Source organism: Numenius arquata, chromosome 12, assembly GCF_964106895.1.
Source record: "Numenius arquata chromosome 12, bNumArq3.hap1.1, whole genome shotgun sequence".
In the NCBI taxonomy this organism is placed as follows: Eukaryota; Metazoa; Chordata; class Aves; order Charadriiformes; family Scolopacidae; genus Numenius; species Numenius arquata.
The window spans coordinates 13755456-13781076 of NC_133587.1; the positions used below are offsets into that span (position 1 = coordinate 13755456).

The following is a 25621-nucleotide window of genomic DNA, read 5'->3' on the forward strand; positions in this document are numbered from 1 at the left end:
AATTGGAAGGAACAACTATTGAAAACGGCTTCAGGAACGCCAGCAGTAAGCGCAAAACTCACTTCTGCTCTGTGGATGTTATGTCAGGTATTGCGAAGTTCACTTTACAACTCTGGGGTTCCCGGTTTCTTTAGGAGAGTAGGACAGGGAACAGAATCAAGCTGAGTTTTCACATCGCAAACTGAAACTAGTGCGAGTGCATTGTCAAGTGATTTAGAAGAAAAAGACCTTAATGTATGTATCGAGGGATGGGAATCTGTGTTAACAAGAAACTTATCACCCCAAGCCCCTTCCCATCACCACAAGGGAAATTAAAGGATGCAACATAGCAATTTCTATACATTATAGAATGGAACCTGCAACACTTTACACCAGTATTTCAATCCATTGCAGGTATGGGACAACAGCACAAAGCCATCTGGGCTCTGTAACGCAGCAAGGGCGTCTGCTTTGTCCGAGTTGGCAAACCACAGCGTTAATTCTCCATGAAAGAAAAACCCATCACTTGCTTTCAGGCACAGTTTCTTAAGTGACAATGGGATTCTTTCTGCCCAGGAAAAAGAATCATGTGGACCTTTTTGCAGAGGAATGTGTTATGAATGTAAAAATAAACATTATATCAAAGTGACCTATAGAACAGCAGGTAGAAAGATTTACTGCTATACTAAGTTAACAAATAATCCATCTGAGGAGAATAAAACCAACTGGGAAGAACTGGTTTTATACATCTAGATACAGTAGTTCATACACAAGATAGCTTTTGGTGCAGTATTTCTTCTCTTAAATTTGACATCCCACTCTGCCTCTCTCCCTCCTCTGTTAAAAATAGACAACTTCGTGCCAACAGTTTATCTTCCTATTAAAAACATTACTAAAATAAATTTATCGCTTGCAGGCTTTATCTTCAAAGCGGCGGACTTCCTTGATACATAATCTAATCTTTCAAGCTCACCAAAGATTTTTGTCAAACTTCATTAATTGGCAAATCAATTTCTGGAGGTTTGGATCTCTTTGCAAGACCCACTTCCCTCCTACTTCTTTTTCTCTCCCGCATAAACGCTAGAAAACCTTCCAAAGTGCCACAGGGAGGAAACTGGGACATTAAGGCTTTCAGATTTTGTTATCCTGTGAGTTGTGGTCTCGCTTTAAACCCCCTTCCAATAATTTAAAGGATTATTGGCAGCTAAAATGACTATTTGTGGATCTTGAGTGAAATACATTGTAATAACAACTGTCAGTCTGATTGTGATGCTCAGGCCCGTGTGCCTCTCCAGCAATATTTGAACACTTTGATATGGTCACAGCTATGGTCTATTTGAGTACTATTTCTAAAGTCATAAAATATTCCACTGCTTCATATTTTTTAAAAGCCCGGCTTAAAAAAAAAAAAAAAAAAAAGAAAAGAAAAGAGAAAGCTTTCAAGCTTTTTAGCTTATAAAACTAAAAAACAAAAATAAGTTAAAAGGAGTTAGGAGTTGGAAGCATTTCCTTGGTTTTTTTCCCTCATTGCACTCAGCTGAATAACAAATAATTTAAATGGTGACTAAGTTTATAACCCCTACCCAGTCCCACGGCCACGGCAATCTTCTGGATCACAATCCAAAGCCTGGGGACATTGAGGGTCTTTGCTGCTCCCCTGTGTAATGGGAACTAAGACACAAAGGGGGGTTCCCAAGGGCGAGTGAGATAAAGTCTCCGCTTCACTCTTGGTTTTGTCATGCCCAGGTACTGTAACATACTGGGTCAGAAGCGCACAGAACAGGTGGTTAAAATAAAAGAAAATCAAAGAAAATTCCATTTTCCAGCTCAATCAGTATGAAAACGCAACGTACTTGTGCAGACAGCCGTACACACCATTACAAAACAGGTTTTGTGCTCTCATACTCCATCTGCTGGTTCTGCAACAGTATTTAAGACGTCCACATGTGTATTCTTTTTCCCCAAGCTGTGCAACACCCCTGCTCATCTGGGTGAATTGGCAAGCGTTAAGCAAGAAGTCATATTCATCTCAGTATTTCAGAATTCACAGGGGAAAAATAAAAGGGTAAAATATTTATGACAAAATGTAAAACAACTAAACATGCAAGGAACAAAACTGTTCCTAAATGTCTTACAAATATCTCAGGGTTAAAAGCACTAACATGAGGTTAAAAATGTAGCACACTCTTCCACTTGGCCCCTGCCTTGCTTTTGTTAGAGCTTCCAAGAAAGCCAATTAACGTGTATTTTGTTCTTTGAAATGCTCAAAATTGGGCACTTTCAGTGTATAAACTCTAAACGCCTCTTATTATTTGAGTGCCTTCTAATGCAGACTTGTGTACATTAAAAATACATTTAAAAATGAAAGGCATTTACGTTTCAGCTGTCTTTGGAAAAGCAAAAAGAGAAACATAAGCAGGAAGCAGCGTTTGTCCCGGGACAAATGGGCTCATGACTATGCAAATCCAGAGAGCTTAATAAATGCTTTACGAGGCTGGGGCTGTCACTTCACTCCCAGGATGAGTTACGGTCTGTATTACACCCAGAAGGAAAACAGGCACCTCCCTTCGGTCGCTCCTCAGTGGAAGTTCAATGCCTAACACCCGCACTGCAAGAATACACACATGGCATTATCCTTCCCAGTTTCCTCCCACTAACTGGGCTTTTCACGCTCATATAAAGCGACATCTGGAAACGATCATCTCATCGCACCCTCAAAAAACTAACAGAAGCAGTAATAATATGGTAATAAGGGATGAAATTTTATGAAAGATGCCACTTAACTGAAGACTAAAAGACACCATGCAATTTAAATAAATTGCTTTTAGCAGGGGACTGAGTGACAATCAAGAAAAAAATGCCTGGCCTATTTTTGCACATTGTGGGTCAGATTTTCAGCGGGTATAAAAGGCAGTGCCAGTTTTGCACAAGCTAAGGATATAGTCCTGTGAAGTCACGTTTTTAGGACCACACTGGAGGCACCCTTAGATTGAGGATGCTGAAATGAAGCTGCATAAGCAAAGAGAAAAGAAGATATTAACACATCAAGTACTGCTTATTTTGCTTCGCTCCCTCCACAGTTTCCTTAAATGAGCTGAAAAAGGGGAACCACACAATTATCTAACTGTGTACAAGAAAATTCAAATAACATCATACTGCTCACAAAGATGAGAACTCAGTTCCCTGATTAACCTGGGGTGGGTTGGTAATGCAGAAGTTGGCATCATGTTGGTTGAGGCTCCCTGCACACCACCTGTGTCCAGGCTCCAGTCTAGAAGATCTGAAACCATTAACGTGGACCTGACTCTCCTGTTCTACAGATCTGCTTCTACAGAGCCTTTGCATCTACGCAGAGTATTTCTAGCGGAAATACAGCCTGGAAAAACCGCAACAAGAGAAAAGTCAAGCTGGTTTGTAGTCACTTAGAATTTCATTCAACCCCACTTTCACCTAGAAAGGCACTGGACACCCCCCAGGTGTTTTGCTGCCTCAAATCTACAGTGTCACCAAGTCAACCAGCGCTCAGGGATTTCCTTCAGCTCAACACAGCACAAGGGGTTTTTTGTTGTTGCTGTTCCGATATTTGCTTTGTTTTCATATCTGCCTCCATTTTGCCTCTTCAGATCAGGAACACTCAGGCTATTTAGGGTGAAACCTGGACAGAAATCATGAGTCAAGAAATATTATGACAATGAGCAAGCAATGTGCTCTTGTGGCCAGGAAGGCCAATGGAATCCTGGGCTGCATAGGGAAGAGTGTGGCTAGTAGGTTGAGGGAAGTCATTCTCCCCTCTACTCTGCGCTGGTGAGGCCACAACTGGAATACTGCATCCAGTTCTGGGCTCCCCAGTTCAAGAGAGACAGGGAACTGCTGGAGAGAGTCCAGCGAAGGGCAACAAAGATGATTAAGGGATTGGAGCATCTCCCTTATGAAGAAAGGCTAAGAGAGCTGGGACTCTTTAGTCTGGAGAAGAGAAGGCTGAGGGGAGACCTTATTAATGCCTATAAGTATCTCAAGGGTGGGTTGAAGGAGGAGGGAGCCAGACTCTTTTCAGTGGTTCCCAGTGACAGGACGAGGGGCAACGGGCACAAGTTGGAACATAGGAGGTTCCACTCGAATATGAGAAAGAATTTCTTCACGGTGAGGGTGACAGAGCCCTGGAACAGGCTGCCCAGGGAGGTTGTGGAGTCCCCTTCTTTGGAGATTTTCAAGACCCGCCTGGATGCAGTCCTGAGTAGCATTCTCTAAGCAATCCTGCTTCAGCAGGGGAGTTGGACTAGATGATCTATATGGTCCCTTCCAACTCTAAAAAAATTCAGTGAAATTCAGTGAAATTAAAAAAAAAAAAAAGCCAACCCCAGTGTCCTCAATTCAGCTGATGTGAAAATAAGTGCTAGGCAGGCTTACTTCTTTTGGAAGAAAGTCATGAGGTCCCATCACTCACGAGAACTATTCTTCATGACATGAAACCTAATGCCTTTATGAAAGTTGTCACCTTACTGCCCAGCCTGCCCACTCTGAGAATAATGCTATCTTCAAACCACATTATAGAAAGCCATTAAATTAAACAGCAACACCACCAAGCAGATCAGTGTGATGTGGAAATGAATAACTAGGACTTCATCCTAATAAATAAAAATAAAAAAACATTTCCGGATAACAAACTGCCTTTGCAGATAAAAAAAATAAATCCCTAGAATTTAAATCCATCACAAGCAAAATCCCTCTGGAAAAAATCCAGACCAAAGCACTATTATGACTGCCTTTATATTCATAACTGTATTTATGCAGACTAAGATAAGGGCAATCAATCCACATGCCTTAAGACAAAAAGCCGATCTGCAGGGATCAGGATAAAGAAAATTCCTCACCGTATGTACCATGGTTAAAGGCAATGGGGAAGATGCTTTGCTAGACTCCAGAACTTTCAGGCACTGGTCACTGCTAGAAACAAATACCAGATTTATGGCATACTGATATGCCCCAGCTGTAAATCCCAGCCTCTCCTCTGCACATCGATGCTTCCCAACACACTGAATTGAGTGCCTCAACGTTGGATGGACCGTGGCCTCACACCAAACCAAGTATCCTCAGCTCCAACAACCTGGCTTTTCAGGAGTCCTGGATTCAGTCTGTCACCCAAAGTGCAACAAAACACCCTGCTTCCCCTTTTCACCACTTAATTACCTCCCTTTCACCTCCCAAATTTCTTCTGTTCCATATAGGTCGTCTCTGTTTATATCCCAGACAACACAGCTGCTTCTTTTTTCAATTCTTTTCCAGTAACTAATTCACAGATCTAATCTATCCTCTGTTCTTTGAAAGATATCTTCCCATTTTGACCACATTTCTATGGCCAATACATCCATAACTTGATAGTGATATCTCAAAGAGATATCTTTGCCTGGAACACCACTATAGAGGCAACCAACGGCACCTCTGCACCTTGAGGAGAAACCAGAAATACACTTTGCTTCCTACAGAGCGCTGTAGTTTCAATTGAAGCATTGTCTCTATTGTCCAGGAGGGCTAAAGGTTACACATCATGGGCTAAACACAAGTGGAAACCTGACACTGAGAGACAAGAAGAGCGTACCACGCTGACAGGCTCACAGCCACAAAATGCGCGTGATCCAGAAATACTTCTTTTCCTTCAGCTGTTATTTAAAGGGTAGATCCTGTCTTTCTAATCCCCCCCCCAAAAAAAAATAAAAATAGAGGACGGGGGAAAATAAAAGGAAAAATCAATACACATTTGTTATCTGCTTAATTAATTGGGCAGGGAAAATCAACATCTTACATGCAAAGGGGCTGAGGCTGTCAGGATGCGATACAGATGAAGCCCCTGTATTTCAACAATGCTGCCAGGCTGTTTCCAAGCACAAACTAGGGATCAAAAAGAAGGAATATCACATTTCTGTAACTCTACTCTTCTCTCTCTAGCTGACATGCCAAAGGCTATCGAGGTGGCATGAAAACAGAGTTTCAATCATCAAGCTAAGATAACAAAGTCACTAAAACAGGTACGAGTCCCACAGGCTTTGTGGGATCCACGTACCCAAGCTCCAAGAGAAGATCCTTCCATTCTCAACAGCTCACCTGCAGCGCTCCCCGGCTCTTGGGAACAGGCACCAGCAAGAGAACAACTGCATTTCATCGTGCTACACAAGCCTTCGACTCTGGGAGTTCAGCCAGAGAGCAAAACAGAACCCAAGTAGAACACATGCCGTGGAAGCTTGTCTTACCAGAGCTGAGAAAAGTCACTCACAGCATTTATCAATACAGAAAACAAGAAACCCAGGGAAGGTTGTCCCTCACTGCTGATATTCCACAGAAAGTCAGGCTGAGAGAGCTGGGGGGGTTCAGCCTAGAGAAGAGGAGGCTCCACGGAGACCTTATAGCAGCTTCCAATACCTAAAGGGGCTCCAGGAGAGATGGGGAGGGACTTTTGATCAGGGAGTGGAGCCATAGGATGAGGGGGAATGGTTTTAAACTGAAAGAGGAGAGATTTAGATTAGATCTTAGGAAGAAATTCTTTGCTGTGAGGGTGGTGAGACCCTGGCCCAGGTTGCCCAGGGAAGCTGTGGCTGCCCCATCCCTGGAGGGGTTCAAGGCCAGGGTGGACGGGGCTTTGAGCAACCTGGTCTGGTGGGAGGTGTCCCTGCCCAGGGCAGGGGATTGGGACTGGATGATCTTTCAGGTCCCTTCTAACCCAAACCCTTCTATGATTCTATGATTCTAAGTCTTTTCCAAAAGCAGGCAATCCTGCTAAAAATGCATCTATTTTCCCAGCTGTCTACATTTAAAAGTATAGAAGAGAGTGGAACTAAGAGTTAAAATTTAACTAATATTAATAGGGAAATTAATGTATGTTTCAGGACAAGGCTTAGAGTAACTCCAAGTTAAATTAGTCTGTGAAACAGTGGCTCTAATAATACCTACACGTCAGCTGTACAGAGCTCTCTCTCAATTCACTTGATATGCCATTTGTGTAGTGCTTTGACTCATGTATCAGACTTTTTTATCAGGTTTTCTTTTTTAAGCTGGAAAAAAAAATAATGAAGGCAGCAGTATAGCAACTCTGAATCTTATTTTTCAACACCAACATGTGAATGTTTCTATTTAACAGGAAGCTATCATCTTAAAATCAAATCAGAAAAATATTTTTGAATCTGTTGTAAAAACTTATACTAATTCAGTGCACAACAAAGTAACCTCCTGGTTGTTCAGTTTGTGCATTTCAAACCAGTACACAACTACGTCCTTTTCCTAACATTTGTAACAGAGCAACAGACAAAAACATTTCTATAAAATATAAAAATGTAGTCTTAAAATGACCCAAAAAAATGGCAAAAGCTGCTTACTACTTCTAAACTCCTCAGGATTTCATGGCAACAAAGTACCTTTTAATAATAACTTAAAGGAAAAGATTTTCCACGTACTTTGCAATACCATATCAACCTCTGAAGGTACAGATTATTTGCATTTATATCAGCTACTATATCCTGACTATTTTTAAAAGGAGTATTGAATTCAGCCCCATTGTTCAAGGCTAACTTTTATTTCCCTAGGCCAAGAACAAAATTGAGTATTGATCTCGAGAACCACTTCTTTCTCCAGGAGCTGGATCCCATCTTGCTGCCGAACAGCCCAGTCTCCAGCAGTTTAAGAGACTGGTTGCGTGGGAGCCATGTGAATTGTTTCATACGAGGACAAGCAGCCTCTTATCATAAGCTTTTCTAAGAAGAATCATTGCCACGCATGTTTTGGGGGGTGGGGGAGGGATTACAGGGTTTCTCAGGACTTTATTCCCTCCCATTTCTTACCAAGCAACAATTCTCAGACTGGAAGGTTTGCTGCTTCCAAGGTTCAGGGTCACAAATCCCTCCCTGGCTTATGAGTCACCTGTTGTCACCATCCAAAAAGGCAGAGAAACTGATGTTCAAGATAGCTTTTCCAGATACTATTTTAACAAGGTCTAAATATTTTTTTGAAAGTCTTACCTCTCTCCCTGTATTAATATTAATTTAAAACTTATTCTTTGGCCTTGCTTTTCGCGCCAGTTTGTCCCACTAGAAGGCAAACACTTTTCAGATGAGATTCCCCCCTCAATTGCGAGGTCTCTTTCCCATCCATCAGGGGAAAAAAGGACTTTTCCCTTCTTCTCCCTTTTTGTGACAACTGAAGAAGGAAAAAATCTAGGGGATCAATCTAGTAAACAAGCAGAGAGAAGAAAACATGCCCCAAGCTTCCCAAATCACAGCTTTCCAAAGCGCACTCGTTTGAATGAAGCCCATAAAACAAGGATTTTAAAGAGCTCTGTTTAACTACTGAGGATGGCTAAAAAAATCCACACTCAAAAGACCAGCCCTGAACTATTAGGCATTACTGGGACTATGTTCAAACATACTACTCTTATCCCTGTTAATGCCCCCAACCTATTATTTTGGGGGTAAAAACTAATATTTTATACCTTCCTTTCCTTTAACCACCCCTCAACCCTGTGCCTGGTCTTAACCTCATGCAACCTTTCTCTTTTCCCAATTCCCTGCTGAGCAACTCTTCCCTCTGACTGACAGTTTACTGCTTTATGCCTCGAGGTCATTTAATCTTCTCCTGCCCCAAGTCACGACCTATCACAGTCTATGGGAAAAAAAAAAACAACCACAAAACAACAAACAAAAAACCCCCATAAAATCCAAAACAGCAACAAAAAAAAAGAGATTCATTTACAAAGGCAGGGTTTGACATATTTTCTGGCAGTTGGCTCTTTCTGGAAGGGGGCAAGCTGGGACTTAATTTTCAGTATCATTTCTAAAGATCGAATATAAACAAAGTCCTGTACTGCTGTCCTGTAGAAAACCAAAAGCATCACCAGTGGGATAAGGATGCCCGGGCACACACTGTTTATAGAAATTTAGATAAGATATTATCCAGTTTAATAAAACTTCTTTGTGCTCATTTAGAGCAAGGCCTTTCGTAATTAGTTTTTATGGGTTTTATATAATGAAAAGCTCTTTAAAGTCCATGTAAAACTACTCCAATTCTGATCAGAAATCTGAAAACCATGAATGATCTGGAGAAGAGTCGCACTGTGGTGAAATGACTTTCTAAGCTCAGGCTGAGCCATTCTGGTCGTGCTTTTGCTCTGACGCAAGGCCCACAGTCAACAACCGCCAATTTGTAAATGAGCTTCTGCCGCTTGATCTGAAGTAGAAAGAAAAGCACGGTCCTTCCTAAATCCTGTTCTAATTTAGAAATGAAAATAAAAAATAAGAATCTCTTTGCAAAGTGTGCTTAAATTAAAGGCTATGCCGGTAGTTCCTCAGCCTCCCAGCACACAAATACACAACGTCGATGTGAAAAGACAATTATGGCTAACCCTATTCCTTGCAATTTAATTAAGTAAATACTACTTCTCCAGTATAGGTGATACTCTTTACTATTACTTCTGCAGTCAATTTTGTTATCTTTATTAGTGAGCCTAATAAACACAGTACCAACACTGAACAATCCAGTAAAACAGGACTATTCCAGTCACCTACTGATTGCATACAAATGTGTAAGAATTTGGTACTTCCCTCTCGCTAAGAAAAAGTAATGCCAAAGAAAAGAACCAAAAAAATCACTTGAAAAAAAGCAGCATCACTCATCCCTCAACTATTTAAAAACCCCTCAGTTTTCATCGATGTCATTCGTGAGGTACTCAGGAAAATCAAGGAAGTAGTGCTGTTTTCTAGGTTCGGCATGATTTTCAAAACCTTTACCTTGGAAGTTTTGTATAATTATCCTTGAAATAGAGTATTTTGAAGGAGTTCCACAACATATGGAAATTGGAATAATGAGTTGCATTTTCCTGCCTATCATTTCAGTTGGCATTTTGTGGAAGTTGTACATCTTCAGATATCGGATAAGTCTCTCCCTCCCTTCGAGCCGAGGCTTAGATCAAGATCATTACCATTTTCTCCCACCCAATGCCCTAAAACAAAACATAAATGCCATCACCATCAATCTCAACAAGCTCTGTATGACAATTAACATTAACAGAACGACCTGCTCCAGTTAGGTTTTCATTAGTAAATTAGGATGGAAAATAGTGAGTGGCACAGCTTAGCCAATTCGAACAAATTATCTCCGTCATCCTTCATGGTGTCAGTCAATACCTATGGCTGAGCAAGGAAACTCAGCAACTTGGGATCCAGTACAAGACACCATTAAGCACAAAGCCAACATCCGTTTTTTTACCCCTGAATTAAGCTAAAGCAAGCATTCTTTACAGGTAATACAGAAGAGTTTGCAAGTTTGGGTCCTGATAGACAGTAAATTATCTATGAGCCAGCAATGCGCCCTTGTCACCAAGAGGGCCAATGGAATCCTGGGCTGCGTAGGGAAGAGTGTGACCAGTAGGTCGAGGGAGGTCATTCTCCCCCTCTACTCTGCACTGGTGAGGCCACAGCTGGAATACTGCATCCAGTTCTGGGCTCCCCAGTTCAAGAGAGACAGGGAACTGCTGGAGAGAGTCCAGCGAAGGGCAACAAAGATGATTAAGGGATTGGAGCATCTCCCTTATGAGGAAAGGCTGAGAGAGCTGGGGCTCTTTAGCCTGGAGAAGAGAAGGCTGAGGGGAGACCTTATCTATGTTTACAAGTACCTAAAGGGTGATTTGAGGGAGGATGGAGCCAGACTCTTTTCAGTGGTTCACAGTGACAGGATGAGGGGCAACAGGCACAAGTTGGAACATAGGAAGTTCCATTTAAATATGAGGAGAAACTTCTTTGCGGTGAGGGTGCCAGAGCCCTGGAACAGGCTGCCCAGGGAGGTTGTGGAGTCCCCTTCTCTGGAGATTTTCAAGACCTGCCTGGATGCAGTCCTGAGTAATGTGCTCTAGGCAATCCTGCTTCCGCAGAGGAGTTGGACTAGATGATCTCTAGAGGTGCCTTCCAACTCTGACAATTCTGTGATTCTATGATTTGGCTGCAGCAGAGAGTGTGCCTGCAAAGCCACAGTGCATCAACTACAGACCAAATCTCAGCACATCATATTTCCATGTGCAAACGCACAGTCCCAGCCCAGGCCTGCAGTTTTTTCTGCTGAGGGTTAAAGAGTTTGACCACACTGGTGAAGGAGGAGACAGCCACAAGACAAGTAGCAGAGTATGTGCCAGTTTCCTAAATAGGCCAGGACATCACCCGTGTCACTTCATGTTTTCCACCGAGCTGCAGAAAAGCCTCCAGACATCTGTTTTCTACCAACGGATGGTGCTGAATATAGCAAACACCTCCATGCCAGATCCTCATGCTCAGATTTTATTTTTTTTTAAACAAAAAAAAAAAGTTCTCAAAGAGACACTAAACGTTCACTGCTTTATAATCTGTAAAACACAGGAAGGCAGTAAGGGTGTGCCTCCCTGCCCCACAATGCACTCAACCTGCCAGGCTTTGTCTCTTGGTAGAGGAAGAGGATGCTCACGCTGTGGCAGTGGGTGAGGAACGCTACCATTGCACCGCTTAATCCCATCCCAGGATGGCATTTGGCTGTTCTTGATGCACTCTCCACGCTTCAGACTTGTTATTTAGTCAGAAAGCGCAACTGGAACCAGAATGCTTTTGTATAAGCTCTCCGCTATTTAAATCCACTTGCTGTAAACCACTGATTTGTGGGGAGGGAAGGGCGGTTGCAGAAAAAGGAGAGCAGCCTTTTCGTCTCTGGCCTTTGTTCGCGCCACAGTAAAGACCTTGTAAAAATTGCAAAAATGCGAACCTTGAGAAGACAGCTGTGTGGTGGGAAAAACCTGCTGGGTAAAAACCGCTTTGCTCATCCCCTTGCAAGGCGCGGAGCTTGATTTCCCTTAATAGCTAATGATTAATGCATGAAAACAGGACGAATAGCCAATATATCTGAAACATGAGGAACATGATCCTTCAGGTTTTCCTGGAAAGGCCAATATGGCTTAGAAAGAAGATAGAATTTTCCTGTTCCTGGATCAAAATTGATCTGTTCCAATATGAAAGACAAAGGGAAGGAAGCTGCACAGTGTTTGAACAGGTTTCTCCGTCAGAAGTGAGGAGGAGAATGAGTTCCATCAAACTGAACACAAAAATGTATTTTAGAAACTAAACACTTACTGCTTCACCACACTGCACTCATAAATCAATAGCACTGTCGGTTCGTTAATAACCAATGCTCAGCCATTACCCAAGAACAACATAGATTTTGTTATGCACTTACAGGGTGAAAATTTTATTATAGACAAGTTTTAAGAACAGTCTGCCTACTGGAGAAGTGGTCGGCAAACTCTCATCTGCTTGCCCCTTTCAACAGAAAGCAGCCGTACGCTGTAGCAGAAAAGTTTGCTTACACTACGTGCATAAAAACAACCGTCTCTTAAACACTTGCCTATGGAATAAAAAGGATTCCAGGATATATGAAAAATCATAATGTCAACTCAGATCACTGACAAAGCACATCTACAATGAGGATGTGTGAGGAGCATTTGTTAACGTGTTAGTAAGAGAACCAAAGTGTCTCTGCCATATGACAAAGCAGCAGAAACCCTACCTGCACATTTTGTTCTGGTCGTGAGTGGTGGTCCAGGGGGGCCTGTGCCTCCTTCTCCGGGGCGAGTGAGCAGCACTCGAATCTCATACTCCACATCAGGATCCAAATGCCACAGTTTATAATTAGGAGAGTCTACAATGTGTGTTTCTGCCCAATTCCCAGTGGTCGTCCGATACTCCACCTCTTTCAATATGATGGGCCCATCTCCAATGATGGAGTTGGCGTTGGGTTTGATCCACAGGTAGGTGGCTCCGACAGCCAGCAGCTCCGGAGGAGCGATAGGGGTTGGGGGTTCTGTAGACAAAAAGAAATCATGAGAGGCCTGAGACAGTTTTGTCAAAACGATCAAATTTCCACTATTTATCTGTATAGCGACGCTGTCCCAAAATCTGTTGGGGCACAGGCACAGATTCTCCTGTCATTTACCAAATCTTTTGTAAGAATTTAATCTGTATTTAATCTGTTACTGAAAGAATTTGGCTTCTTTTATTTGCACTAATAGTTCAGCCCCCTCACACTAGGGCTAGTATTACTGATTCAGAAACACCTGCAAAAATACAGTAACCGCAAAGTAACTTCTGTTTAAAATAAAACACAAAAGTCACTTCCAAAGATCAGAAGGTTTATACTTATTTCCTCCTTTAAGCAACAGTGGTTAATATAGTCTTGGAGGGTGAGGGGGGAAAGAAGTCTTAAAGGAAGACAACCGAGTGTACTCAGCATATACCATGTTTAAAAAAGGCTCCAGTACAAGAGCTGTTCCTCTGCCCTGTGACCCCACGTGGCAGAATATCACAGTCATTGATCACGGTACTGTGGGTCAGACGAAGTGTAATGCTTAACAGGACACAATTAGTAGTGAGTGGAAAACTCAAATCACTTGCTCATGTTGTGATTTTACCAAGCAAAATAAAGATTAAGATATATATATTTTTTTTTTTTTTTAATCAAATCACTGGCTGGCTGGGAAAATACTAGCAAATTTAAACACTAGGGATCTTCCCATGGTCAATGATAGCAGTAGGCAGGATGCTGCTACAACTGACTCTAACCAGGGCTCCTGGTAGCTCTGAACTAAGAAAAGCTCTAAGGCACCAGTGAATGAACACCTCATGTCTGACTACAAAGTTTGCTTAACTTCCTGAGCAAAGGTACTCGAGCAAAGTCTGCATGGAACTTGATGAGTGCCTAGATGTCTGAAAAGCATCATGAGGAGGCAGGAACCCAGCCACTGAGTATCACCTCTGAGATAAAAAGAAAAGCGAGGCAATAAAAGACATCTCAGCAGCACCCTTTGATGGAAACTACAAAAAAGTCTACAGGGCTCTGCCTGCCTGATTTTTATTCGCCCCCCTCCATCAGTGTATAAATAACACTTACATATTGGAAGCTGCATGAATAGCATATGCCTTATGGTTTTGAAAACCTGAGCTGAACTGTGCAAGATTATGAGCAATTTCTTTAATCTCATCTCGCTTTCCCTCTGTCACACTCTAACGTGATTTGCCCTCAGCCCAGAGGACACAAACTCTATTCTCTTGTGAAAATAAGGTAACACAAAGGACATCTCTGTCTCAGAAAAAGAAACCTATAAATGTTACAGCCTGCCATTAATTTTAGAATTCTGTGGGAGTAATTCTAAACCCCTCTTAAAAGTGATTCCTCAAAAACCCAGAGAACTGGAAGACTCCAGTCTTGGAGTCCCCCAGTCTGGAGACCCCCAGAAACATGGAAGAAAGGAGTCTGAGCCGCACATGATGGGAGGAAGATGGGACTCTCCCCTCTGGAGAAGTCTTGCAGGTTAACATCTGCTCAGCGAAGAGAAACAAACGCACAGAAACCATTATTATACAAAATGATCAACTGAAATGTTACTTAATTTCATTTCCTCTGGCTAACTAATTACAACAAACCATGCTATCTCCTTGAGATTGACTGCAGCAGTTGTGCATCGTACCTCTGGAAAAATTAAAAAAGCAATTTGAATTTTAATTGTAGCAGGTATCCAACAGGAACAAAAACTAGTGTCATGAGCTAAGTCTTTTGTGGAATGTTTGTTTCTGCTTTTATTTTGCACTGTTCCCCTAACTCCTGCCACAATCTTTTTCAGATATGAAATGTCAGACTGATTAAATTTTTACTTAGTAAGGTTACTTCTCCAAGAAATTTGTCTTCAAGAAATGCATGTAGACACATTTTCATTTAAAAAATCAAATTATTATAAATCACAACCAGTTTATTACTTGTTTCTTGGTGCAAGACAATTAAAAGACAGACTTAGTGATTTTTATTCCCAAGGCAAAAATGACATCTTACAAGTCACATCATAGACGAACATAACACAAATGAAATATTAAACTCCATTCTCCTGGGCTGGAGACTTCAATAGCAACACGATTCAGGTTACTTTGGGATTTGACTGCAAGTTAGAAGACATTTACAGGACTGAGCTTAATTAATAGAGCAGTTTGTCCTGCTAAACAGGCATGAAAGTCTCGTCTAGCAAGCTTACAAACTACTATTGCCAATCTGATTTAAGTTGACACCCAGCTTTACTGTCTTCTCTCTTTATTTTAGGCCAAATCTGAACACACACACACACACAAAAAAAAGTAATGGTGATTTTCCCTTTCTTCCCCCTGTTAATTTTTCTCTAAGTATCATTTGAAAAACAGGTGCCCCAGAATATCAGAAAATTAGGAGTTTAAACTGTTGCTCCCATTTTCCCAATTTAAGGAACTAAGACAAGCAGCCTTTATAGCAGCTAATCGAGGCCCAATCCCACTCGCTGAAAATAATGAGTTCTTTCCTACTAGCACCAACTGGACAAAAAGCAGGTTTTTTAATATCACTCTGTGCCAAATAACTGTGAGTGATCTAAACAAGTTACCCATTATTTAGCAAAATTAGCACATAAATAAGGTCCATTTTTTGCCCTTTGTAACTAAACACACTTGTTAGTTCCAGATGACCAGCCTGATGTTATGAGCCCACTATTTTAATTAAAATCTCTATGTGATCTTGATTAAATAAACTTGGTGACAGATTGGCCTTGTACACACATAATTGTGATCAACCATATTTAAAGCCCCATTTGATCCTGACAGTAGTTTATATTGCAGGCTTTGTCCAGCCTGTTGCTCCCTTTCAGCCACTGTCCCTCGTCCTCCAGGCACAGAGGAGAAAGCCACAGGCTTCCCAGGAACAGGGACATCAAGAACAGGATTGCTGCAACTGGGACAACAGCAAGCCTGAATCCCAGACTCAGGAAGGACAAAGAAAAATGGGGTTCCTGGGTGCGCTCTTTTACAGAAACAAAAGACTGATGTAGTACAAGCTCAAAAAGGATGTTACTGAACACGAGTAGATTTTACTGTATGTGCAAAACAGGTCCCCTTGTTGTGCAGCCACCAAGGGAATCTGGGGTGAGCCTTTCTTCTCCCATCAGAAGGTGCAATACAGCTGTGGTCCACAGCTGGGAAGGCTGAACACTATTAGGGCTTTAAAATGACAGAAAATTCAGTAGTGCAAAGAGCGTGAGAAAACAAAACTAACGAGAAGGACCACAAAAGACCAAACAGGATCAGAGAATATCTCAAGTGGGAAGAGACCCATAAGGACCATCGAGTCCAACTCCCCACTTCCCACAGGACTACCTACAACTAAACTGTAAGGTTAAGAGCATCGTCCAGATGCTCCTTGAACTCTGACTGGCTCGGTGCCATGAATTTGGAACATAGGAGGTTCCACTCGAATATGAGAAAGAATTTCTTTACGGTGAGGGTGACAGAGCCCTGGAACAGGCTGCCCAGGGAGGTTGTGGAGTCCCCTTCTTTGGAGATTTTCAAGACCCGCCTGGATGCAGTCCTGAGTAGCATTCTCTAAGCAATCCTGCTTCAGCAGGGGAGTTGGACTAGATGATCTTTATGGTCCTTTCCAACTCTAAAAAAAAAAATTCAGTGAAATTCAGTGAAATACTATACTTTCCAACTACTGTGGAAAACCCATGTTTTTACTCTTTGGCAACTGTTCTTAAGTGTTTCTACTCTGCTACTGGAATATCTCTCTGTGTGATTTTCTAAGCAAGGTAATTCTAACAGGGAAGATGGGAGATGGAAGAACAACAGCTCCATGCATCCTTCAGGTGCATCTGAGAAGACTGAAACATGAGACAGAAATCCCCATCAACTGTTTTCACTCTCTCTTGTGAAATAATCCATAAGAAAAAGGAACTATAAAAATTTAATCTTAAAACGTGGATAAACTGCTTAAGCTATAGATTTTATATGAGTGAAGCTTTAATTTTTGAAAATTCCTTCCTTGTTCATAAGACCATCTGATAAAATGCCCAACCAAGACAACCATGAGCCCTCATTTGCATTTGTTGGCTTATGGATGGTTTCAGACAAAAAGAACCCCTAACCCTACAAAACACTAGTATATTGCAAAATTCAACCATTCTGTTTCTGAAGTGCTAATCCATACCTTTATTTTGTTACTGAATAATCACGCCAACATGTGAAATTCCTAACACAACTCCCTCAAGCACTGAAACAGGTTCGCAATTTAGGACTGAAGAGAACCAGAAAACAAAAGCAGAGTGGATCCAGCAAAGGCTGACGCGCCTGTTAGGTTGAGGAGGAAAGGAGGTTTGTGTCTGGCTGTGTCACCCAGTTTGTACCATTCACACCAGTTGATGACCCCACAAGTCCTTCCAGCACATCAGCAGTGCGTGCCCCACGCACAGCCAGAGCTCCAGAGCAGCAGGAAGGTAATAGCAACACACACAGAGCCCTGGCTTGTTTTCTCCACGCAGCACAGGTTTGAAAAATCACATCAGAAGAGACAGTGGGTTTTATTCTTTGAGGGTTGAAAAGGTGGGGATGGGAGCTGCTATCAAAAGATATTTGCCTCACAACCAAGATCTGTGTTTTCAAACATGATACTGCTTATTCCCCTGCTAATGGGAATTGTAAGCTTTTCTCCCAGCGTCCTGAACAAGCAGCTGCAGACCATGCTTGCCAAATGGATAAGGATGGGACTGGAAGGCAAGGAAACCGAATTTCAAGCTTCTCAGAACTTTTTTTTTAACAAAAATTACAGAGCAAAACACATTTGTATAGTTTTCTACACAATAGTCACAGACTGTTACAATTTGAAAGCTATTGAGAACATAGATACTTAAATTTGCATTTAAGAAGGCAAGCTCTGCTCTCTTAGGAAAAAATGTAATCACGTTAAAGTGTCTGTGTTCTGATTATTTTTTTTTGCCTCTCCATCCTTTGGGCTGAATTTGTCACCTTTGCACAACTGTTTTGCACACCTTATTGCTGGCCGTTAGAGATTCCCTTGACTGTCTGAGCATCATCCGTGAGCCCCCTTCCCAGCTTTACCCCATAGCAATAAGGAGCCTGAGCTCTGAATGACAGGATTTACATTGGCGTTGCTTATTAGCACACTTCCCACCGCTGTAATAAATGTAGCAGCTGAATTTTGTTTTCCAGTGACTGTCCGCACTTCCAGTTCCATTTATTGCACAATGAAATGGCACAAAGATTTTACAATATTTAGCATGAGACTATTTCACTGGGCTGACACTGTACTAATAGTTTTTTGTCTAAAAGAGAGACATTCAGGTCTGTCTCACAGTAACGTAACCGGCTGACAGCAGTGGCACATGTCAACCGTGTTGGAAGAGTGTGCCAGTGGCATTAATAAAGTGATTCATTAATTCACCTGGATGGGTAAATTGTGCCAGTGAGCGATACGGTCTGTCTACTCGCAAAGAAAGTGCCCAGAACCAATTCTGAAATCAACAAGTTTGAATATTTAATAAAAGCAAAAATCTAGGAAAGCGAGAGAAGAGGAAGATTTAGGATTTCCACAGAACAAGGGGCAATGGTTTCACAGAATGATTCATTTTACAGGTGCAAAAGCCTTTACTGTTGGTTTTGCATCCCACTATGAAACAGTCCCAGCAGGTAAACGTCACCCTTAGATGGCAAAGTGTAACCTCTTCCCCTCCGTGCACATCCCCATACTGTGTGACGCAGCCCTGGGGATGCGCGAGTCTCTTCTTGCCCCATTCATCTCGTGAACCATCAGCCACAGGATGCTTATGTGCTTAGGAAAGAAAGAGTGACAGACAAAAATGGAAATTTACCCTTTCAGCTTGTGGCAGGTTGGTTATTTGGCTAAAGAGCTAGGACACTCTAGCAGCAAGTGTGGGGGGGCTGCATTTACTGCTGCGATATTGTTCTATGAGTTAGCAAATCTAGTGTCAGTACTCTCTGATGCTCCTTCCCAACACAGAATTTATTAACAGAGTGATAAGTAACTTTAGTGCTCTACAATACAGAATACTCATTTGTCACAGCATGTCATGCGCTTTTTTCTTCTTACTTTTACTTTAAGCGATAACACTCCTGTCTATAAGGGACTTGCCATGCGTTTCATGTACTCGAAGTGGGGGAGAAAACGATCCAGAAAGATGTGAAAGAATTGAGCAAAGCAGTCAAAGAATCAGCACAACAGCAATGAAAAACAAGAGAGGAGCAGATCTCAGGGGACAGCAATCGATAACACCAAAGAAAGCAAATGGAGCAAGAGAGCCAATATTTGGCAGGATGCATGTCTTCTGACATTCCCCAAAACCCTAAATTCAAAGACTACAGACTATTCCCTTTACATCTCACAGCAGTGTAGATGTAGTACTTATATACAAAGGGAGAACTCGCTGCAGCCTGGTGAAAATGAAGAACACATCTTCTCTATGTATTTTCCCCTTAAGAAGCAGTGGAAATGCTCCTTGGTGATTTGAATACATATGTTCTGAATTAAGCAACTGGGCTGCCTAGGTTTAAAGAGAAGAACACAGTAATGCTCACAGGAGTCACTATAAAACAGCAGAAAACCTCCTAACCATTTACTAAAAGCACTGCAGTCACCAGGTAAGACAGAACAGCTGGAACAAACCCTGGCTGAAGAAAGGTCACCTATGTTAGTGTCCTCTTGTCAAACAAGAATTTACACAGTCGTCCTGAGACCAGAAAAAGTTGGTACAGACCCATCGCCTCCCTGACCATGTTACAGGTTAAAGGGGAGGGGGACCGGGTACCAAGTGGGAATTACAGTAGCATACTATTTCATTAGCATTTCACACAATTTGTGTCTCAGAAGCTTAGCCTGAATCCCACCAGAGCCTCGGAGGATGCCTTCATTTTCTAGTAAAGAAGAAAATAGCATCGGATTAGTTGAACAGTATCTCATTTCCCAGCGTAAATTAAGTGAATTAGATAGAAGACTCTGTGTTCTAATTGTAAAGCTTATTACAAGAACTCCCATAGATTAGAACTGAATGCTTCTCTTTGAGTCATCATTTGTACTGCAAAAGAGGGAAAAAAGGTGCCTATAGACTCTCCCATGGCTCTGTACTGGCTCAGTATTGCCAGGTAGGAATCTCCAGCGCCACAGCAACACACATTCATGAGTCTTGTGCAGGGAGTGTGCCAGAAGGAAACCCTGCTTCCCAAGGCCAGGAGTGCTACCCTGTGCTGTGCACAGGCCGGCCCTGCTCTCCAGGTAATCTCTAAGAATGACAAGCTCCCCAGGGTTGGGAATCACGGACAATTAACTCTCATTTTTAAAGTGCATGTAATTTACTGAGTTTTTCAACTGCAAAATAGCTACAAAACGACATCACGAACAAGAGCAGTGGTTATGCTTCTTGCTGCTTATGGAATGACATGGTTATGAAACAACATTCTGTTTACAGAGCTCTCTCATGAACCACGAGAGGTCCAACACAAGGACTTCCGTGCATTAAGAAGTTGGGCATCCATAAGTACATTCCAGTACCTAAAGGGAGCCTACAGGAGAGATGGGGAGGGACTCTTGGTCAGGGAGCGGAGTGACAGGACGAAGGGTAATGGTTTTAAACTGAAACAGGAGAGATTTAGATATTTAGATATCAGAAATTCTTTCCTGTGAGGGTGGTGAGACCCTGGCCCAGGTTGCCCAGAGAAGCTGTGGCTGCCCCATCCCTGGAAGGGTTCAAGGTCAGGTTGGACGGGGCTTTGAGCAACCTGGTCTGGTGGGAGGTGTCCCTGCCCAGGGCAGGGGGGTTGGAACGAGATGGTCTTTAAGGTCCCTTCCAACCCAAACCATTCTGTGATTCTAAGCTGATTGCCAATACCCTCGTCTTTTACTATGTAGTTTCAACATGTTCAAGCCTGTATTAGTGATCTCAGGTTCCCTTTATAGTGCATGGAGAGAAACGGCTAATTGCAGAGAAGTACAACTCATCTTAAGGTACATATCTAAAAAACATAAAATTAACTGCTCCCTGATCCCTCCCTCTTCTGATTGGCATTAAAATTTAGGTGAGATGCATTCTACCCCCTTACTTTTATTTTCTCAGCTGCTGGCCTTCAGTGTGGTATACAGTCAGGTATCAAACCAGTTAGCCCATTAAGGGGGAAGCCACAAAGCAAGCTGTGCAAAGAACTGCTCAGCAAGAAATAATACTGACCACCTGTATGGTCTTTGAATGCTCTCTGAATACCCTCATTCAGGGCAGCAGAACTCAGGTGCTGCAGTCTAAAATCATCACATGAAGATAAATGATTATGCTTTTCTCTGGAAATGATAAGCACAACTCACTTTCCTTTTATATATGCAGCCAGAGCATGCACCAGTGACAGTGATGCCCTTTGATTTAATAATTCAATACTTACAGCGCTTGTCAAAGAAAGAATTCTCTTCATTTTCTTGCTAAGACTGTTCTGAGGCTGGAGCATCTTAGCCCCATCTATTGAGATTGTGTCACACGCAGTAAAAAAGGTTCAGTTTTCATTTGACCAAAAAAGCAGTTAAAACAAAAAGACCGTGACTTTCTCTAACCGACATCCAACTGCATGTCCAGCGTGCTCGAACCACGTCCTGGTCTCCAAACTCATCTTTGATATATTTTCCTCACACAACAATTAGTAATTTTCAATTTTTTTCTACTTCCCTCATTTTCTTAGAGCTTGCCCTTGATGACAGATGCATCAGATATGCATGGACTAACATTTCATATTAGTCTTGAAATGACCTATGAAGAAAACTGAGGTAGGGTTTAACAGAAGACACGTCTGAATGCAGTAATTAAAAAAGTATCATGAACTATGACAACTGAGTATCATCTCTCCTTCAATAAGGGAAATTAAAATATTGGAGCTTTACAGAAACTCTGGTGCAAACATAGTGATTTCTCCACCAGAAACTGCTGCATCTGGGTGTGCACCAACAGACATTCGTGTCGCAGGTCACTCCTGAACCTGAGTCCGAGTTCTCTCTTTCCCCCACGTGAGAAATCCCAGGGTCACTATAATCTGAGCGTATTTACACTCTAAACTGCCTCCTTTAACAGCCAATTCTGTACCACTACAATTTGAAACATCAGTCCATGGGAGGCTCTTCTTTCTTATGGCTCCACCAAGTCTGTACAAATACATATGGAAACCTTCCTCCACATCATATCGACAAGAAGGTCCTTTCCACCAGTCAGCGGTCAGGGCCAGCTTTAGCTGTCTCTTGTGTTTCAAACTTCATAGACTATTTAAGCTCATATATTATGTGCTATTAAATCTATTTCCGCTTTCTGCATGAACAAGCTGCTAATCTCCCATAAGGACTAGAAATGTAAACTCAACAAGCAGCAAAAAAAAAAAAAATGTAGAAAGGCGGGAATAAACACATAAACCGTGAAACATGTAATTTCAGGTCAACTCAAGTTCAAGCACCTTCATCAGTTGCTATGCTACCAGCTTACGATGGTGGGAAAGGATGAAGGCAACAAGATTTTATAGCTTCCTCTCTAGAGGCTGTTTAGCAACTTTTGCTTTCTGGCACATCTCTGTCCGCAGAATGAAGGATCATTAGTCTCTAAGCTGCTGAAATGGCAAGTGACTGGAGGTATTGACTACTATGAAGCAGCATGGAATGGTTTGTCTGGATTGATTAAGTAGCTTAATCCATAGCAACCTGCTAGGTTTGCAGGAAAAGCCTGAGGCAGGATTCTTCCTTTCATTTAAGGCAAAGTGGGGAATTAAACATCCTGTTGCCCTTTACCACCCTGTCCACCACCTAAAGATGTGCAGAACAGATGAGGAACAGCAAGGAGAAGTGAGGCAAGAGCCGGGCTGGAGTTTAAACATGAGAGACCACTGTGGTGGAAACTTGTAGACTCAAGGACGACGGCCACTCTGCTGTTGCACCATTGATCTCTCTTCTTGCACATACATCGTGTAGCCCAGAGCTGGAGCAGCTTACGGAGGGGGGACACCGGTGTGTGCACATGCGGTGCATTTCAAGAAACTGCTCACAGTTAATCCTCACAATATATTGGTGAAGCAAGTATAAGTATGTTGTTTTATAACTGGAAATAATGATTAAGGGATGGCTGTAGGGCCAGAGACTGTTTTATAACTGGAAATAATGATTAAGGGATGGCTGTAGGGCCAGAGACTGAAGGTAGTCTTGTGTTCCAGCCTACAGACTTTATGACCCCCTACAAAGAAGCGTATGCCAGGCTTGACAAACAAATTTAAGCTCTTTCAGCCCATAAAGCAAAATGTTCTCATTTAAGCATTTATTTTCCCATGACAGATCTGTGAAAAACACTTATCACATTTGACCATGAGGAGGCAGGTCAAATCTGACACAGCCTCTAAAATCTGATGCTGTTAACAGTCAACAGCAAACAGCCCAACAGGGACCTCGGGAAGCCACCGTGGAGGAGACACACCACTAAAGCAGCACCCCAGGAATTTTTCAACTAACGTACCTGTATCACGCGAAGCAGCATCAAACAAACTATCCAGGCAACTAAGTCTCAGAGGGGATGGCCACCTGAGTGCCATCACCTGAGTGATGTTTTCTGGATATTAACCTGAGCGAGAACACAGTTCAGATCTCAGTGTTCGTACGGAACCTGGATGAATCAGAACTGACTAATTTTAAAATGAGCTTTGCCAAGTGCTCATTTCAGGAAGTCACTCCTGCCATAACTGACTGAAATGACACACTCGGGCAGCCTGTGGGAACATGGTTAGCACAAGGGAAGAACAGGGTTTGCTGTTATCACAGCCCTACTTCATTCAAATTTAAGTTTTCTCTCTTTACTTCTTTCACTGGGCGTAAGCATTGATGTACACCCTAGGAACCGTAGAGAAACTACTTCAATAGCTGGCTATCAATGACATTTAAATATTCCTTATGCAGATTCCAAAACATTCACAGTAATAACACCTACAGAAATTGTACTGTGGCTTACACCTAAAGTAGCACTTTTCATCTCAGAAATTCAACACAGAGATTAATTACCCTTCTGCTTTTACTGACAACAAATACACAGCAAAGCGTGAAAAAGAGCCAAGTTGCTGCCACTAAGGCCAAGCTGCTTATCCAGCTATGGGAGCAATCTAATCATTTATTAAAATGTCAGTATGGCAAGAATCTTTGCTTCTGGTGGCAAAAAGAAACATGTTGTCTAGCAAGACAGACATTAAGAAGAACAACTTGAAGCTTCATGGCAATTTCCAGAACGTAAAGGGAACTCTTCCACCCTCTGCCACTCTCTCTGGCTAGTGTACAATATGCACAGAAGTCTGCCGGCCCCACAGAGGCAAACTCCCAACACCGAATGTTTACATTAATGCTTACACATTCCAACTATTTTTTTTTTCCCTGAAAGAACAAACAAACTCTACTTCTGAATGTAGCTGACAGAATACCTGACAGTCAAGCCTATTAACCCTAAATACGCTCCAATAATATGAGAATTTTTTTTCAAAAAATACTTTCTCTGCTAATTCCATTTTACCTTAAGTTGAACAGGGTTTTGGACCATTTGGATCTTCACTCTACTAAATCATTGAAGTTCAAAAGTATCTGGCATTACCTAGATACACCTAAAAGTCTTGCTAATTTAGAGACATTGCAAACAACACTCAATTTGCTTTTTTTTTTGTTTTTTATATTAATCACATTCATATAAAAAAAAATAATAATTCTTGAAGAACGGCTTGGTTTGGCACCTGAGGATCCATGTGGATCAAACCCACACAATACGTGTACAGTTTTAGTGGCACACGGTACCTGCCAGCAGCTGAGAAGTCACACCTGTTGACACCACAAACTTCATGTCTGATAAACCCCATTTTATTTCAAGAGTCTTAACCCCCGTATCACAACCTTCCCTGTGAAACAGCATGAAAGAGGCATTTCAAAATCTCTCGTGTAGGAAAGAACCTATTTTGTAGCCATTAAAGACAAGAGATTGAAGGTCTAAGACAGCAATCTGCAGTGGTGAACAATGAATGACATTTCTACTCATCTATTCTTAGCGCTACCAACCGAGGGAGCAGCCAATAGCATGGAAATTATGGGGGATGGGAAGTGAGAGCTGGTAATTTCCCCAGCGGCAGCACAATGGAAAAAATGGCCAAGCACAAGGAACAATTCCCTAACCAACAGGCCAGACCGCTCCAATAAATCTAATAACCCAACTAAGGAAAAGCAAACAGGATATAAGACTTGAAGGCCACCAGAGATCAAGGATCCTGGATGTTACACTTTTACTGCTTTTTCAGAAGGCTCCCAATATTCCCAAGAATGCCTGCAGTTAGTTAAGGAATACTTTCGTTACACACGTATTCCTTGCTTGTTGTTGTGTTGCTCCGGAGGCAGTTAATAAAACCAAGATCTCCTACCATCAGCCAAATCTGGGAGCCTGTTTAGGCTTCGGAAGAGCTGCAGCGTGGCCTCTGGAGTCCAGACTGTCGAACTGTTTTTTACAAGGTCCTGTATCTGAAAACCGCTGTTAAGTCAATGTTAAGGACAACCTGGGTCCTGCACAGGCAGGATCCTGCGTCTGAGGTTACGCAACAGAAACCTGTTCCACCTAGAGATGCAGCTGCCTCTGAGTCCCATGAAAGCTTTGTGCATATCTAAGACCCCTTATCAACTTCCTTCAAAGAAAAACCCTATTATAAATATATCTGTTCCAATGGTAGAAATGGTAGGTTAAGAGATTTTATCA

At 42.1% G+C, this 25621-nt stretch overlaps 1 protein-coding gene across 1 annotated transcript in view; it reads right to left on the reverse strand.

Annotated features, from left to right (window-relative positions):
* PTPRT (protein tyrosine phosphatase receptor type T) overlaps nucleotides 1-25621 on the reverse strand; it is a 477289-nt gene that overhangs the window by 220397 nt on the left and 231271 nt on the right. Inside the window, exon 7 of the mRNA XM_074157294.1 lies at nucleotides 12538-12831. Within this exon, the coding sequence (XP_074013395.1) occupies nucleotides 12538-12831 (294 nt within the window). The remainder of the gene's footprint in view (nucleotides 1-12537; nucleotides 12832-25621) is intronic.